Source organism: Parasteatoda tepidariorum, chromosome 1 (genome assembly GCF_043381705.1).
Source record: "Parasteatoda tepidariorum isolate YZ-2023 chromosome 1, CAS_Ptep_4.0, whole genome shotgun sequence".
Taxonomy (NCBI): Eukaryota; Metazoa; Arthropoda; class Arachnida; order Araneae; family Theridiidae; genus Parasteatoda; species Parasteatoda tepidariorum.
Genome location: NC_092204.1, coordinates 70,125,472 through 70,142,665, shown reverse-complemented (window position 1 = coordinate 70,142,665; position 17,194 = coordinate 70,125,472). Strand labels below are relative to the sequence as shown.

At 26.8% G+C, this 17,194-nt stretch overlaps 1 protein-coding gene across 1 annotated transcript in view; it reads right to left on the bottom strand.

Annotated features, from left to right (window-relative positions):
* The window catches only part of LOC107437070 (VIR_N domain-containing protein), a 60,353-nt gene that overhangs the window by 27,899 nt on the left and 15,260 nt on the right, over window positions 1-17,194 (bottom strand). The window contains exons 10-21 of the mRNA XM_016048954.3: window positions 16,388-16,548; window positions 15,166-15,364; window positions 14,328-14,395; window positions 13,493-13,581; window positions 11,089-11,293; window positions 8,919-9,016; window positions 7,845-8,025; window positions 6,842-6,959; window positions 5,805-5,960; window positions 4,728-4,871; window positions 3,446-3,631; window positions 1,191-1,288 (exon numbers count right to left, since the gene is read on the bottom strand). Coding sequence (XP_015904440.1) covers window positions 1,191-1,288; window positions 3,446-3,631; window positions 4,728-4,871; window positions 5,805-5,960; window positions 6,842-6,959; window positions 7,845-8,025; window positions 8,919-9,016; window positions 11,089-11,293; window positions 13,493-13,581; window positions 14,328-14,395; window positions 15,166-15,364; window positions 16,388-16,548 — 1,703 coding nt within the window. The remainder of the gene's footprint in view (window positions 1-1,190; window positions 1,289-3,445; window positions 3,632-4,727; window positions 4,872-5,804; window positions 5,961-6,841; window positions 6,960-7,844; window positions 8,026-8,918; window positions 9,017-11,088; window positions 11,294-13,492; window positions 13,582-14,327; window positions 14,396-15,165; window positions 15,365-16,387; window positions 16,549-17,194) is intronic.

The following is a 17,194-nucleotide window of genomic DNA, read 5'->3' as shown; positions in this document are numbered from 1 at the left end:
CATAAAAAACAATAATAAAGCAACATCAGATAATTGAGTATTTCTTTAGGATGAAATTTACCTTGAAATCATGTCTACTTTTTGCCAAAATATTTTTTAAATATAAAATATACATTTATTCATTTGAAATTTATGTGAAAAAACATGCCAATTAAGTAATTACTGAGAAATTTAAGAAATGTTGAAAATTATCTAATTGTATTATCTAAGGTAACTAATATGTTTAATGAAGTAAAAGATAATCTAAAAATTTGCATAGGTACAGATTGCAAGTCTTCATTTTCTCAGTATTTTATAACCGTCATTGAACAGTCGACCTAATTTTGAGTTTACGACTACTATTGTTCAACTCTGAAGCCTTGTAATTTTGAACCCAATCCAGAAGACAAAGGAACTCCTGGATAAAGTATCTCTGAAATTTTGCCTTCATGGAGGACTTTTAGATGGAACAAACCCGCATTTGCATTACATGGAGAGGAAAACCATGAAAACCCCTCACAGTTAGCCTGACAGCAAGGGGGGACTCTAATTCATTATCCGTCTACCACCAAGGGTATTGTACTCTGGTCATTGTGAGCCAGGTGCGGAATTCGTATCAACCAGTCATCCGGATTCAAACCCGATTCACCTAATTGTTAGGCAAGCCAACGCTCTATCCCCTGAGCCACTACCCTTTTCACAGTATTAAAAAATATATATTTAAAATAAATAAAAAATTTGAAATAAAAAATATATAATCATCAAATAAGTCAAAATGAAGCTGGGAATAAACCTAGCATTTAAAAATTACAAAGTTGAATTAATCTATAAAAAATAATAATAATAAACATGATGCTGATGTAAATTTAAAAAAAAAAGAATATTTTTACAAATTTAATTTTTTGACAAAAGTTAGTCACATTTTTAACAAAATGGAAAAGAGCTGAATTTCAAAGTATTTTATTTTTCATTAAAAGTCTAATAAAATTGTATAAATGTTTGATTTCGTGAAAACTAGTTACATTTTTCAAATTTCTAAATGATAATTGGTCAGCATTAAATAAGATCAAAAATTATAATATTTAATAATTATTAATAGTATGTATTTTCAATAAATATTTTGGTTGAAAAGTCATACAATTTACACAAAGAATTTATAAATATTATAAATACTGACAAAAAAATTAAAAGTGAAGATTCCCAGTACACACCTGAAGAATACATTTTAAACTATCCATTCCATCATTTGCAGCGATTTGTATTACAGCATACATGTATTTTAATTCCACACGCTCATCACCAAATTGACCTAAAAGATATAGAAAAAAACAAACCGTTCGTCAGATGGAAAAGCAAAAATATATTGCATATTGTAAGCAAGCGGCTACTTATTTATTTATCGAAAGAAATTATAATACAAGACAAATCACACAGAGAGATAAATAAGAGAAGATGTCCCCAACAGGTTACACAAAGAGAAAAAAACATAATAGTGAACAAGCCATTGTTGAGAGATCTCCTTTTAAGTCCAGAATTAAAGTAAAAGATTTATACAATAATTAAAATATAATAATAATATTTAATAACCTATCATTAATCATAAGATGATATTTTTTAACTGTTACGTATTTAAACTATGCAATAGATGTATTTCAAGCACAAAAATATTACAATACAGAGGCCTCTCTTTAAGGATGTCCTGGAGACCAGATTCCAGTTTTCTCTAACTCACACATTCAACTATGGTGAAATACATGAATACCAATTCCCTATTAACTAGGCCAGTAACTAATATTTAGGAATATTTCTTGTTTCATTTTATTTATTAAAATGTATTTTATTGAACCTAATTACCAAATTTTAATTATGTTTTAAGTCTTTTCTAAACTTTGTCAAACTTTACTTAACTTATTATACTAATTTCAATTTAAAAAAATATTTAAAACTTCATATTTGGTAATGAAAATCCATAAAATAAATTTTGATAGCTAAGATAAAACAAATGAATAAACAAAGAACCGGTATTCACATAATTTTCCATGCATTAACATGAGAGATGGGGGAAGTAGAACCTGACTCCAGGACAACTTAAATGTGGCTCGACCAAGACGAGTTTCGGTTGATAAGATATTTGTGGCTCCTACCACTTTTTTACTGTAATTAATTTTAGGAATATTTCTTTATGTGTAGTATTAATTGGATTATGACAATAAATTTCATGTATCTTTATGTACTTCTTACAACACAGCATTATTTCAGACAGTTGCAATTAGAAACATTTGTTGTTTTATCAAAAATGTATATTCAATCATATGCGACTTTCAAACCAGTATAAATATATAAAGGTTTCAAGAAAGGAGCAATATATATGTACATGCATATAATCTTGCTTATTGAAGTTAGCATTGGAATATCCAACCATCAAAACTTGCTGAAAGATTGATGGCTTTGTAATAGGTTAAAGAAAAATCAGGACAATATTTTTTCAAAAAAATCAGGACATTTTTTGGAACAGTTTACAAAAAAAAAACAAAAAAAATTCAAAAGTATATATTGCTCTATTTAATAATAGAAGCACACTCAACTGCAAGAAATAATAAATATTACCATTAAATTTTAAGAACAAAAGTTTTTACAATTTCTCACATAATTTTAACAATGCGGAAAAACTCATAGTTTTATAAAATTAACCAATATCAATTAGATAATATTCCTTCAAACCAATGCTAAATTAAATTTTATAACTGAGTTCAAAACATCTTTTATTAAATAATTTAAAGCAATTTTTTTAAAATCTTGAAACAGAAACACAGTGAATATGCCATTCAACTATTTTTGTGTGAAAATAATTTTGCAAGTGATGCCTTAATTAACCAATTGAAAATTCCATGATACGGTTTTTGAATTGTTTATTGGAATCAATTCTTCTTAATATCAGATAGGGAAAAATTAATTTAAAAAATAAAAAGCCACACTTTACAATATTGGTTACTACATTTGCTGATAATAAGAGTAGAGAATCAATCAATCACACAAAAATTGAATCAATCACATAAAAATTTGATAATGCAAATTTGTTCGTTTTCATAAGCTGACTGAATTCCCAAAAAAGTTTGAAATAATGAATTTTGCAATTAGAGCAACGGTCTGGACTAAGTATTTATTTGTAATTAGCGAACAGTCCCTGAGTTTGAACAATCAAACTTTTGCGATTATTACCAGCATTATCAATTAAAGTTAAAGAAATTTAGATCAATAATTCAAATCTTTAGATTCTACATATCAATTGTTAAAAACCCAAATTTGCATTTATAGAAAATGGAATGTTCTAAACACTCACACAAACCAGGAATATCAGGAAAAAAAGCTAAAAATCAGGACAAAATATTTTTTTCATCAAAAAATTCAGGAATATAAGGACAACTACCAACTCTGCACTTAATAATAAGAAAGTTTTTAAGATTACCTTGTGGCAAAGAAACATATTGCAAAATCCGGAGGGCAGTTATTAACTCTGGTGGTAGAGAAGCAGCATCATCCTTATGTGCTTTTAGAATAGGCATCAATGCATTAACACACTCATATGTGTAATTCGAAATTGCCCGAGTAGGAGCCATCCATAAGCCCAAATCATGAAGTTTAGGAGTGATTTCTATGAAGTACATTATGTAATAATAAAATAATTAGTGAAACACTTAATAATCAAAAATAGGCATCTTAATTTATTTATGGACAGTTATAAAATTACTGGTAAATAATTTTTAAAACAAAAAATATGAAGGTATGAAATTTTCAAAACTATCTAAAGAAAATTATAACAGGGTACCCACTCAATTTGAGAAAAAAAATTCCCTGACTTTTCCAGGTATATCAGGTAAATTTCAATGAAAATCAATACCATATTTTATCTATACTATGAAATTTTTCATCAGAAAATTTTGATTCTTTTATTTGTAATGCCAAGTATTAGATATTCTATGTAAAATAAATATTATTATCTGAGGAAGGAAGCATTTCAGTTTGTCTAAAATGTGAAATTATAACAATAAATAATTGTAATAGATGTTGGAATTATTTAACTGGAATCTCAACAACTGAGTAGTGTTACTGGCAATTTTAAGACTGGTTTTTTTTTTCAGGTATAATGAAGGAATTTTCCAGGTTTTTGTAAAAAAATTTCAACTTTCCCTGAGTATGAGTGATTTTTGGAGTTGAAATAAAATTCCCTGAAAATTCCAGGTTTTCCCTGTGCTCCCTGCCCCTTGGGAACCCTGTTATAAAAAGAAATAAATATTATTTTCACTATGTGAACGAATGGAAGACAATATATTTTTACAATGTCAAATATTGTATCATTACGTTCATTGTTAACAGTGATATAACATAAATACAAAGTGATGCTACCTGTGGGATGAAAATTAATTTAAGTGTCTAATGTGAGAATAACATGTTCTTCCATTAATTTCTTTAATTATAGCTGCATGGAAAATAATTTCCATTCAATGTATTTTTAATAATTTATTTTAACACTCTATTATGAATTTATATTATTTAAATTATTTCAATGAAAGTTCTAAATCGAAGAATATTATCATGATCCACAAAAGCAAAAATAAAATTCCAGCCAGAATGAATTTTAAATAATAGGACAATTAGGAAAAAATTAGAGAAACACAGAAAAATATCTATATTTGTAAAGAATGCTTTTGTGAGAGTAAAAAAATTAAAGCAAATTGTAAAAGAACTACCTTGCTGACTTAAGTTAAAAAGAGCATCCGAAAACTTTTCTAGAATCTGCACATCTTCTGAGTAGTGAGTTACCAACATCAAAAGTTCAGTCACATAACCAGCACATGATGATTTACTTAGTTTTAAATCCCAGCTTTCTTCTCCTAAAGAAAACATTAAAAAAGTTAGGTTAAAAGTTACTAATTTTAAAAATATTTTAAAGCATTAATGACCACAGTACCTTTTTGGAGACAGTTCAAAAATTACATCATGAAAACAGAACTATTTTTTTTGGGCGTAAATTTTACAGAAATTATTTGCAGGCGTTCACTTTTTTTCAGTTTTATAAACTGTTACTTTTAAATTTGAAAATAAATGAATGACAAACAATTAATAATGTAAAAATGCATGCAACATTGCTTCATAGAAAATGCAGCATTTTTAAGTCAAACTTAAAAGTAGTTTCACCAATGCCAAAAAAAAGGTTAATTTGCTCAACTATTTATGAACTAATTTAAACGAAATCAACAAATATTTAAGATAAGGCAATTATAAAAATTTATTTTTTGTAATTTCCCACACTTCCAGATTTTGGCATTTCTTATAGCAAATTTTCATTACAAAAGTACAAAGTAAGAATACTACACGCAATAGAGCACTGCGTTATGGCGTAAGTAATATAATACATATAAATAATTATAATCTCAAATAATTACAATTATATATAATTACTGTGCTTTAAAGCATAAGGATAATAATAAAATATGATCTGAAAATATAAACAGGAGGGGTAGAAATTTAGGCTTAATACCATTTTTATTTCTAGTCAATTAATTTCATATTTGTGCACCTATTCCTTCAATGTTAGATTTTGAATTGATACATTTATAAAAATCTATATATAAAAATTTTAAACAATATTTTGTTTTAGAATTAATATTTTAAATATCAATTAGTAAAAATTCTTCTTTTTTCAATAAAATAGAAAAAAACCTTGCAACAAATGCAACCATTAAATAATCCATTAAAAATATATATGAATGAAAATATATAATAAATGAAAATTTTAATCAATTAATCAAGTAAATTTCACTAACCAGTTAATTGCACAAAAGGCAGAAGTGCTCGTAAGTTTTCAGAAGTAGTCAAAACATTGACTACAGCAGGACGGCCGATAGGAGAGAAAATCATAGTATACATGTGGTGGAGTACAGAAACAATTTCTGGATCATCAGGTGCTTTTTTAACACCACCTAAAAATTTTAAAACAGTAACATGAGAAGCAAATCATGAAATTAATTTATTAAGCAAAACGAGACTTTAATTCAGTTTTGTATCACATCAGAAAAACATTTTAATGAGTGCGAAATTAGTACCAAAACAGTGCAGCTAAATTTTTGATTAAAGGAAGAACATAATCTAAGATACATTTTTTTCCCCTTTCAAATCAGTTCACTTCTCATATTCAATTTCCTACAGAAAAGGCTAGATGCATGATCAGAAAGTATTTTAATTGATCATTTAGTAGTTTGAAACTAGCATTAAAATAATGTTTCGTTTGATTTAGAAGTTGTATAAGTCCACATAATTGATGGCTGGGTTGCACGATGTGAAGATTCCACGAAATAACTCCATCAACTTTTCTTATTTAAATTGTAGTAGTGTAATGCACACATGTGTTACTCTCTTTTGAATATTATTATTAGTTTTTATAATAGACTATTGGTGAAGTTCTAACATGTCTAAAAATAATTCATTAATCCTTGCCATGCAAACCCATTTTTAATGCCAATCAATATTTCAAATGTTATGAAAATATTTCAGATTATTTGAAAGTGAAAGGATTTTAAATTTATATACATTTATCAATAAATAATGTATTTAACAAAACACACCGGTTGTAAACATGAAATTATTATTAACAACAATTTTAAAAAATGTTAGATCAAACTATTTCAAAAATAAAGATTAAAAATCAAAATTAATTTAAAAATTTAGTAAAGAATATTTAAAATCTTAGAGATGCATAAAAATAAATAATTAAAGATAGCCCACAGTATAAAAATATAAACTTGAATCATTTTTATCAAGAAATTGTCAAAAAATTAACTTTCAGTATTATTAATTACTATACCTCGTTCATGATAAGCCAGTAAGGAATCTACATATAATAAGGTTTGTAAATGATATGCGATTTGCATTCCTAAGTTTTGTGCAACACTTTCTTCAGCACCTTCTTCTCTAGTTTCATCCTATTAAAAAGATGAAATTTGGACATAAAGTATGAAAGAAATATATGTTGATGAAAATTGTAGATTAGAATAAAATCTAAATTTTTCCATAGTTTAAAAATTATAGTTTATTATGTCACTACAGTTTCACTAGCCAAAGCTAAAATTTGTAGATATGTGCAATCCACAATTAGCCTCCTTGCTCATTGTTTCATAAAAAAAATTAAACCAGTTTATTAAATTAAAAAAAACAATATGGGTTCATACTTGATCTTAAGATTTTATATTACTTTTTTTAATGATGTTGGTTTAATATATTAATCTTTATTTTTGTTGCTGCAGTTGTCTCTTAATCTTGTCATTGTATATTCACTTCTAAATACAAATTTTTCAAATGTGCACTTATTTAGATCTAAAAGAAAGAGTTATTCATCACTGAATTTCTTTAATTTTAAAGTCATTATTGATATATTTATAATTATAAATGACAAAAATAAATATANTTCTTTTTTTAAATCAGCAGTGGGGACAAGTGAGGGAATGACATATTGGTATATTTTAATTACCTAAAATAAATAAAAAATAAAAATTGATAATTTTATTTTTATTCCTTAGTTAGCCTGCATTCTGAAAGACACTTTCCCTGAATTTTTTTTTATCATAAGTTGTAAAACATGCATAAATTATACTGGGGACATGAAAATGACTGTTTTTGTGAGAATGACCCATATACACTATACAGTTAAAGAACTTAATAACTCAAATAGATTAATTCAAGATTTAGAAATGTAAAACTGAGTTCAATCCTTAAACTTGAAACACTATAACTTAACTAAACTAAATGACCACTATTACTAACAGTAAACTAAACACAAGAATTAGTTAATGCTTTGTGTAAATACTTACAACAGAATGCAAAAGTGCTCTTCCAATATTGTTCATAAGTTCAGAATTCGATAAAAGAAATAACATTCCTTCTTGTGTTGAAAGAAATTCTTGAAAAAGATCTTTTATAGCTGATAAAACGTATGGATGTCCAGACAAAGCTGGAGAAGACAGCAAAACAAAAATGTTTTCTAGAAGTTTGCTATAAACGGGAGGGGAAAAAAAGAGACTATAATCATGAAAAACTTGCAGTATAGAATTAATTTAAATTCAAATAATAAACAAAGTTTAAGAAAGGTGTTTGCTTGAAACAGATTTATTGAAAAAATTACCAAAATGTGACATTATAATTGAATTTTCAAATTCCTTAAATTTCCAATCAATGCTCTCTGTTTCTCAGGAGAAAAAAATTTAATACTAAATTATTTTTGGACGTCATTGTTGAAACACTTTATTCCTAAAAGTTTTTAAGAGCTAAAAGAATGAGAAAAAAAGTCTCCATAATATTCTTTCTTCTGTCTAAACCAGTTTGTGCATTTCTGGATAATAAAAAAATATATCGACCTCAATTGTTAAAATATCTATACAAATTAAAAAAATTTTAAAAAAGCAAGAATTTTAAAAAAATTTAAAGTTAGATTTGGTAATCAAGAATAAATTGAGCAAAATTTTCTTAATAGCAAAAAAAGAAGAGAGAAATCTATGTGATTTATTCTTTCTTCTATCTACTCCAGTTTCTGCCTTTCTTAATAATACAAAAACTCATTCTATATGTATAGATATTTTGTTTATACAAAGAAGAAATGTCGATTATGTAAGTAGTTTAAAAGAAATTAAGTACTTACAATTGATATAGTTATTATAGCCAGAACATAATTTTTATAAAATATTTATAAGAAAGAAAACTTGTATAAAATTTTTTATCATAAACGATAAAAGTCAGATTTTTAAATAATGAATATTTTCATATTTATTGTTTTATACATTCATTAAAACATAGATCATTACAGAATTCAAAAGAGACATATCTATGCTATGCATTAAAAATTAACAACTTCAACAATAAAAGATTATATTCATACAAATAATACTTACTTTTCTTTAAACATTCGAAGCAATGCAGGCTGAGGATTATCAGGAGATTTCTGAAATTCAAACTGAGATCTGGCTGGCAAGGATCGTTTCATTTGAGCCTTAAATAAAAGACAGTTTATGGCAAACACCAAATAATGAAACTTTCTTGATTAACTAAAAATACATAGATAAAATAAAAAAAAATTTAAAAAAGTAAAGAAAAGGAAAGCGAGATAACTACTCTAAGTTTACACCAAATAATTAAACTTTCTTGATTAACTTAAAATACATAGATAAAGTGGGATTTCTTAAATAAAAAATAAAATTAAATTAAATTTAAAAAAAAGAAGAAAAGAAAGAGAGAGATAACTACATTCAGTTTATTTTTAAAGATGTTTAGAAAACTATACTGTGATTCTTATGAAAAATAAATAGGATTGCCCAAATGACAAGGACAGGTGTCATAGAATCAGAAATACAGTAGCAATGACAGAGATACCATTCAGAGTTATAAAGGAAACTAAAAGGATTGTACCTAGACTACATGTGATTAATAAATTAGCTGACAAGTGAATGTAAAGTCATGTTAAGATGGAAGAATCCAAATCTGAACAATGCAAAATTACATAAATTTTAGTGGCAAAAGGTAATTGCATCATCATTTTACTCAGAGAAAATGTCGCACACTTGCCAGAAGTGGTAACATTTTGATTAACCAGAATTACAGCAACACTAGTAAATTCGAAATCAAGGTATGCTGTTTGTTGCCATTCATAAAAATGTTTACAAATATAATACATAGCTTTGCAAATCTAATAGTAATGTATTTTCTGAAATTTAAAACAAAATTTAAAAATCTCCTACTATTTTTATGAAAACTGTTTGAATAATCATAAAAAGAATTGCAATGGTTGCCCTCCATCAAAAAAAAAAGATTCATAGATAAAATATGAAACATAGTAGGAATTTTCTCTTTTTTTATTATTTGTTTGCCTTTTTAATGAGTTACTTAATATTTTATTTTTATTATAAAATTATATGTTACATTTTTGTAGCATGCAAACAATATTTTATTGTAATACATTATAAATTATTTTAAAATTTGCATTTTGTTTTATTAATTTCAAAACTTTGTTTTTTATAATCAAAAATAAATGCTAATGATATTTGGTACAGTGAGGTGCATAGTGGAGGTTACGGCCCTAGCATCAAACCAAAGGGGGCATCCAATTGATGACTATGCTCAAAAAAGCATTAAATGTATTACTTTTTTTATTATGAAATTTTAAAAAAAATTAACAAAGAAATATTTGCCTAAAGTAATATAATTTTTGAATTTAAAAATTCATTTCTTTTAAGAAGAAAAAAAAAATTTAATATTTTAGGGGAAATAATAAATTTACCTTGAAATAAGTCTTATTGTACATAAATATGTACTTATTGGGACAGCCTTGGCCTGTCATAGGATGTAGTGCCCAAGAAGAAGAAATATGTATAAAATATTTTTCTTAACTAAACTAGTTTTTTTCCTTGCAGCATTTATACTTCTTTCTTTTAGGGCATTCAATCAGAGTTAGCACAGAGAATCTAAACATCTCTCTTTGCAATAGTCATTTTTCAGTAGTGAGGATTTCAGGGGTGATTGTGAGCCCAAGTCAAAATTCCGGAAAATTTCTTGAGTTAAAAAAAAACAACATTTTAAATTGAAAGAAATTTAAACAAGGTTTTTTTCCTATATTTCTTAGTTTACTTAAAATATATTTAAAATTTTACACATACCTATACCATTTACACATAGCTATGATGACCTGGAGAAGTAATTAAAATTTACAAATATGTATTTCTTTCTCGAGTTTATGATTATAACAACTATTTACTGATAAAAAATGAATATTAATCATGAATATAAGCTTATAAAGTATCTCTCTGGTTCTCCCTTACAAACAAATAAAATAAACTGTGTTTTTAAGTTCCACCTTTGAAAATTTGATTTCCGGAAACTTCTGTGATAAATGATATTTTGAAACGTCTGGACCTTCGATCTCCGGAAACTTCCAGATCACTTTTAGCGAAAATTCCGGAAATCCGGATTTTTTCCGGAGCACAATCACCCCTGGGATTTATACACAACAAATTTTGGATCAGCCTTGGGTCTCAATAAAATCTAAATGTAAAGAAATAAAAAACTAACCACATTCATCCAGGCATTATGATATGAGGAAGTCATTTCTTGCAAGCAGGACACGATCACCTGAATTAAGTTTTCACCAGAATTGGAGACTGCTTCCAGAACTTCTAAATCTGGTTCAACAGAAGCTGCCCTAGGCTCACCCGCATCTACTGAGTCCTCGGAAACAGTAATTTTCGATTCAGGTAATTGAGTGCTCTGGATGACTCTAGTAAATGGAAATAAGTGATAAGATATTTCCTTTGGAATGAGTAGTTACATCAGGAAGTCATTAAGAAAACAATTCTTTTCAATTAAAAACTATTAATTTAAAAGCATGGAAGAATCTATAAAAGGCTCCTAAACTCTGCAATTGGAGTTCCAAGAGCTTCACTTAACACATTATTTTATTCATGACTTCACAATAATTTACTAAAATTGTTTATAAGTAAACTTGTAGAAAAAACTAAACGTAAATCATTTAATGATAGTATTAATTTAACTAGACTCAGTCGCGCGACAGCCCATTGAGGGCCAAGGACTACTGTGCCCATCTCAGTTTTCTTGACCTTGGGCTCTGGGGTGCAGGAGCAGATGTTCCGGTCAGGTGGTCAGCCGAACGGCGAACCCCAGTGTTTAGTTCCCAAGCATGCCTGGTACTCATTTATTGACCCACTGAAGGGATGAAAGGCTGAGTCAACCCTGCCCGGCCTCGACGATCGAACCCATGACCTGTGGCACGATAGCGTGATAGTATTAATTGGAAAATGAAATTAAGGAACTCAGGAACTTAAGGATTTCCAAAAAGGATTTACAACTTAACTGAACTAACCATGACTTGTTCTTAAAAATCAAAATTTTAATGTTTAAAAATGTTGCTTAGCATGTTATTTTAATAAGCTCAACAAATTTAGACACAAAAATATTATCACACATTGGGTTTTGTGCGGCTAGTCGTAAAATTGAAACTACATGGAATAAATAAAATTTTAAAATTTGGTTTTTGATAATTTATAACTTGCTTGAATACATCAGAAAAATTACTTAAGATACATTTATGTTGCATCAATATCCCAAATTAAGCATTCCTTTATAAAATGACTTTAACTATTTGCATGCACTGACTTAATAATAATTTTAAAGCAAAAAATAAATCAGTTCCAGCAATATAATAAAGAAAACGAAAAAAGAAATACAATACAAAACGTTAAAATAATCTAATTTATTTATCATCATTTCTACCAAGGGTAATTTTAGAAAATTTGTAAGAAGTAAAAGGTATAAATCAATAAAAGGATAATGTCAAAAAGCTGTGATGTTATGGCTAATATCTTTCAATTTGCTACAATCAAGGATATTCAGGTTGAAAATGTATTCAGAAAAAAACAATTACAACCAATTTAAAAAAAGATGGGTTTAATATGCATTTTACAATATTAATTTTTGTATGCAGAAATATAATTAAACTGACAGGGATCGTAGATATATCCTGACAAACTAAGACATTGCTTTTAAATTAAAATTTGGTACAAATTTATTTCAATGCTAAACTACATCTTTTTAACTGAACCACAAAATAATTCTTAATTTAAAAGACAGAAGTGAACAAAAGATACTCTAGAGGCTAGTAAAGTAACTTAGAAAAGTTTATGATAATCATCATTAACCATTATCAATCCAACACTGGATGAAGGTGCCTTTGCCAAACTTTTACAAAAAATTTGATCTGCTGCTTTTGCCTTTAAGTTTACACCTGCTACTTTTCTAATTTCATTAAACTGTCATGCTTGCAGTTTTTTGATCCCTTTTTTCTGACCCAGAACCAACAGCTAATTTAAATATTGAGGGCAACTAAGTACTTAAAAATATTCTAAGAATGAGTGATTTATCCATAAAAATCCAATTTGTTATTCAAAAAGAATATGTTAAAGAACTATACTCAATTAGATTCAGAAATACAAACTTTAAAGAGCTGTATCATGTAACGAACGAATTTCACAAAACAAAATTTGAATTAATGTTCAACTTCTCTACTAACTTAACTTCACTTTAATAATTATTGAGATGCTGAATATGAATATAAGGTAACACAGTTAAAATCGCTGCTATAAAAATTGAAAATCAATAATTAAAACAACAAAAAAAGTTTTTTCAAATTGAGTTTTCCTTTTTTGCTCTGTTTTACTTGTTTTCTATCTCATTTGCAACTTGTCCACATTATTTCAAAAATTTGCCAAACCTTTGTTTCATAGTTTTAAAAATATTTCCACATGATTCATGGGCTCTAGTAATACGCAATGATTAAAAACTTTTGTCTTTAAAGACTCAGAATAGCATGTAATCACTATTGAAAAAGAAAATCGCAGAAAAATTTTAAAATATACAATCAATACTACTAATGCAAATTTTAATGAATTTGAATACTAACTTTTCTACAGAATCTGATAGTTCAATAAGTAATTCATAAAGATGGATTTTATTCAATAAAGCAGATATCGATACCACAGCTCTTGTTAACTAAAAATAAAAAACCATATTAAACGATGCTTTTTTCACAAAATAATTAACAATGAAAGCTAAATTATAAACTATGTACATACTTGGTTAAAAATATATTAAAAGTCAATTCAATATTAAACAGGAAAAAGTTTTAAATAGAAAAAGTTATTCAGTAAATATAAAGAAGCACACAACAGAACATTATTTTTTAATTACATAGTTAATAACAATTACGAAGCTGCAAATAAACTAGGGTATAGACAACTGAAGTTTTTTCTCATCTTTAATTACCAATTTGTGTAGGAAACTTCTCTTTTAGTGTTCATAAATAAAGCATACTTATTCTACTGCAAATACCTACAAATATTGCCTTTTTTTAAAAAAGACTAGTACCATACAAGCACAGTATATTGAAACACAGATTTAAAGTACATAAAACACAACTTTACTCAACTGTGAACAAATTAGTATTTTTCTTATTTTGTTTTCTTTAACAATTATTATCTGAAATAAACAAATATGAAATAAACAAATACAAATTTCTTCCATTTTCCCCTCCAAATAAAAGATTTTAATGAATAAATGATATGTAAATGAATATGTAGGAAATTAAATGTGTGATATGTGTGTGTGATATAAGAAATAATAAACGTAACATAACATACATCAACTTACAACAATTAATAATAAGGAAAAAATCCAATAAAGACAAAAGGAGTTTTCATTTTAACTTTTTTAAATACTCAAATTTTTAAAATACATACCGGTTTAGATAATAATAAATCCAAAAGCCTTTGATAGCATGTTTTGGTTGAAATATTCAAGGTGATATCTAAAGAATGAAAATGAAAGAAAAAGTTACATAAAATTATTAAAGGTAATTAAAAAAAGTAAAACATATACAAATATTTTATTGCATCTAAATATAAGCAAACAGATACACTATATTTTGATTTTCTTTCTTTTTTTTATATTAAATACAGATAAACTATCAACACAAATAAACTGTTCTTCATTTTACTACTTTGAACAATTTTAATAACAACAAATTTCTATTTCAGTAGTTAATATTACTAAACATCATATCTTAAAGAGCATAGAAACTACTACATAAATATAGAAAAAGGTTGAAATTTTAATATCAAATAATTAAAAATAATTTATTTTTAAAAAACAATGCAATCTTTGTCATTAAAATAAAATTGTATAAAATAACTACTGATTAATCATTTTCAATAATATAAAGATATGAAGAAAAAGGATTATAAAAAACAATTAACACTATTAACCACTAAAATCCACTTAATAATTGAAGGTTTAAATTATAAATACTAACAAAATTACTTAAAATAAGGAACAAAAAATTAGACCAAAAAAAATAACCTCTTGAATAAAATAAGTTCAAATATTTTTTTAAACCTATCAAATAAACAATCAATTGGTTTGTATTAAATTCTCTTACAGTATAAACAATTTAAATCAGAATTTTAAATTCATAGACAATTTTTAAACAGACAATTACAAAATATTTGTTTAAAATCTTGAATAAAAATGTGGCAAAACAATGGGTGATATTACAAACATATAAATTATTAAAATAACCGTTTTTTGGTATCTCAGTTGTTTGCTTCACAGCAAAACTTTTAGCTGGAGGTATCTGCAAAGTTTTGTGAACCACATATTGAAGTCCAGCTTTTGTGGATATTACTGCATCTATGCCTCGTAAAATCAGCAGCTTGACTGGCAGAACCATATATGGTTGATCAAATAACTGTAGCAATTTTTTGGGAATATCTCTCTCCTAAAAAATGAAAATTTACAATATTTCAATAATAAGATTGTCACTAATAACTAACATTTAAATTTACAGCTTTTTAAGGCATACCTGCCAAGTCTTCAGGATTTCGCGGAAGATTTTATATATAATGTAACACGAAATTTCTATATTCATTTTTTTCCAGTTTTAAAAAAAATTTTCATTGATTTTACCTATCATTAGATTTAAATAGTTTAAACATAGTTATAGCAGGTCTGCTAGTTATTTTATTCTGTGTTTGCTAAATAAAAATAACTTCAAGGCAATTGCTTCAATTGGCATTTCACAACCAGTAGAAAGAAGTGCCTGCCTTCCAATGAGATGACCAAGGTTCGAGTCTCAACGTGGGCTGGTCAATACAAATTCCGTTCCCTGTTTGCACTGATTAGAAGTGAGTGGTAGAAGGATTATGGGTTAGAATCCTTTGGCCATCGGGATAATCGTAGGAGGTTTTCATACTATTCCCTTCCATATAATGCAATTACAGGTTAATTTCTCCAGAAAGTCTAGTTTGTCCCAATACTTGATTCATGAGTGCCCTTGTATTTGGATAGGGTTCAAAATTACACAGCTACAGAGCTGAACATTGATAGTTATAAACTCAGAATAATAAAATAAGGTAGTAAGTTGGTAATAAAATAAAATAAAGAATATCACTAGGAAAACACTTATTTGAAAAGTGCAGAAGTTGGCAGGTAAGCATACTTATCAGGACTATTTTCAAATTTTTTAGGACACTTAAAACATAATATTATTAAAAAAGATTTAGTTTTAAAAGTAATAATCTCAAAACAAACATATTTTTGCAAAAAAAATATTTGTTTACATTGAAAATTTAAATATATATATATATATATACTTATGTCTGAAATTTGGTAATTTTATGATAAATACATTTAATATAGTCATTTTAACTAAATTAAACACATTTTTAATGTTCATTACAGATTCACAACAGCAAAAAAGGAAAAAAAATATGGTAGATGCAGAAGCGCAGTTAACTAATACCATAAGCATATTGATGACTTCTTTATTTGTTTGGAACATTAAAGTTGCTAATCGAATGCCTGCCTTCAGGTGACGAACTTTGTACGCCGTTTGGGGTTGCTTCAATGCTAAATCAAAATCAAGTCCTTCAACAATCCAATCAACAATCACCTTGATGATATCTATTGAGAAAAATTTTCCTATATAGAAATGCTCTGTATAATTGTTTAGAGCAAGTTTTAAAAAAATCTAAAATTATAAGTTTATGTGTGGGAAAAGTTAAAGGTCACATTGAACGATTACATTTCATAGAAAATAATTGAAGATCAAGAGAAAAGAATAATATACTATGTCCATGAAAGTTGATTTTGTGAAACAATGAATTTCAAGGTGGAAATAACCTTGTGTCCCTACCTAGGCCAATTTTCACTGTGTAATAACTGTTAGAGAAAACTGATTTTCTACAATTCTGATTCGCCAAAATAAAATCCTAATAATCCCTAAAATGCAACAGATTTCGGAGTAAACGTCACTTTTTTAAACAGTGGACAGAAACCATTCTTTCCCTTTGAACTTCAATTGCGGTCTTTATAGGCTGTTACATAATCCCATATTCAATTACCCTGATTTTAAGCATATAATCTATTTGTTATGCACACTGATTCTCTATTTTATACTTCAAATTTACGCATTTTATTTGAACATTAATTTACAATTCATGAAAATAAAATTTTAATTTCTAAAATACAAAATAAGTTGAAAAATTAATGAAAAAAAATTTTTTCAAACAAAAAACATTTGCAATGTTACCTTATTATATGTCATCTA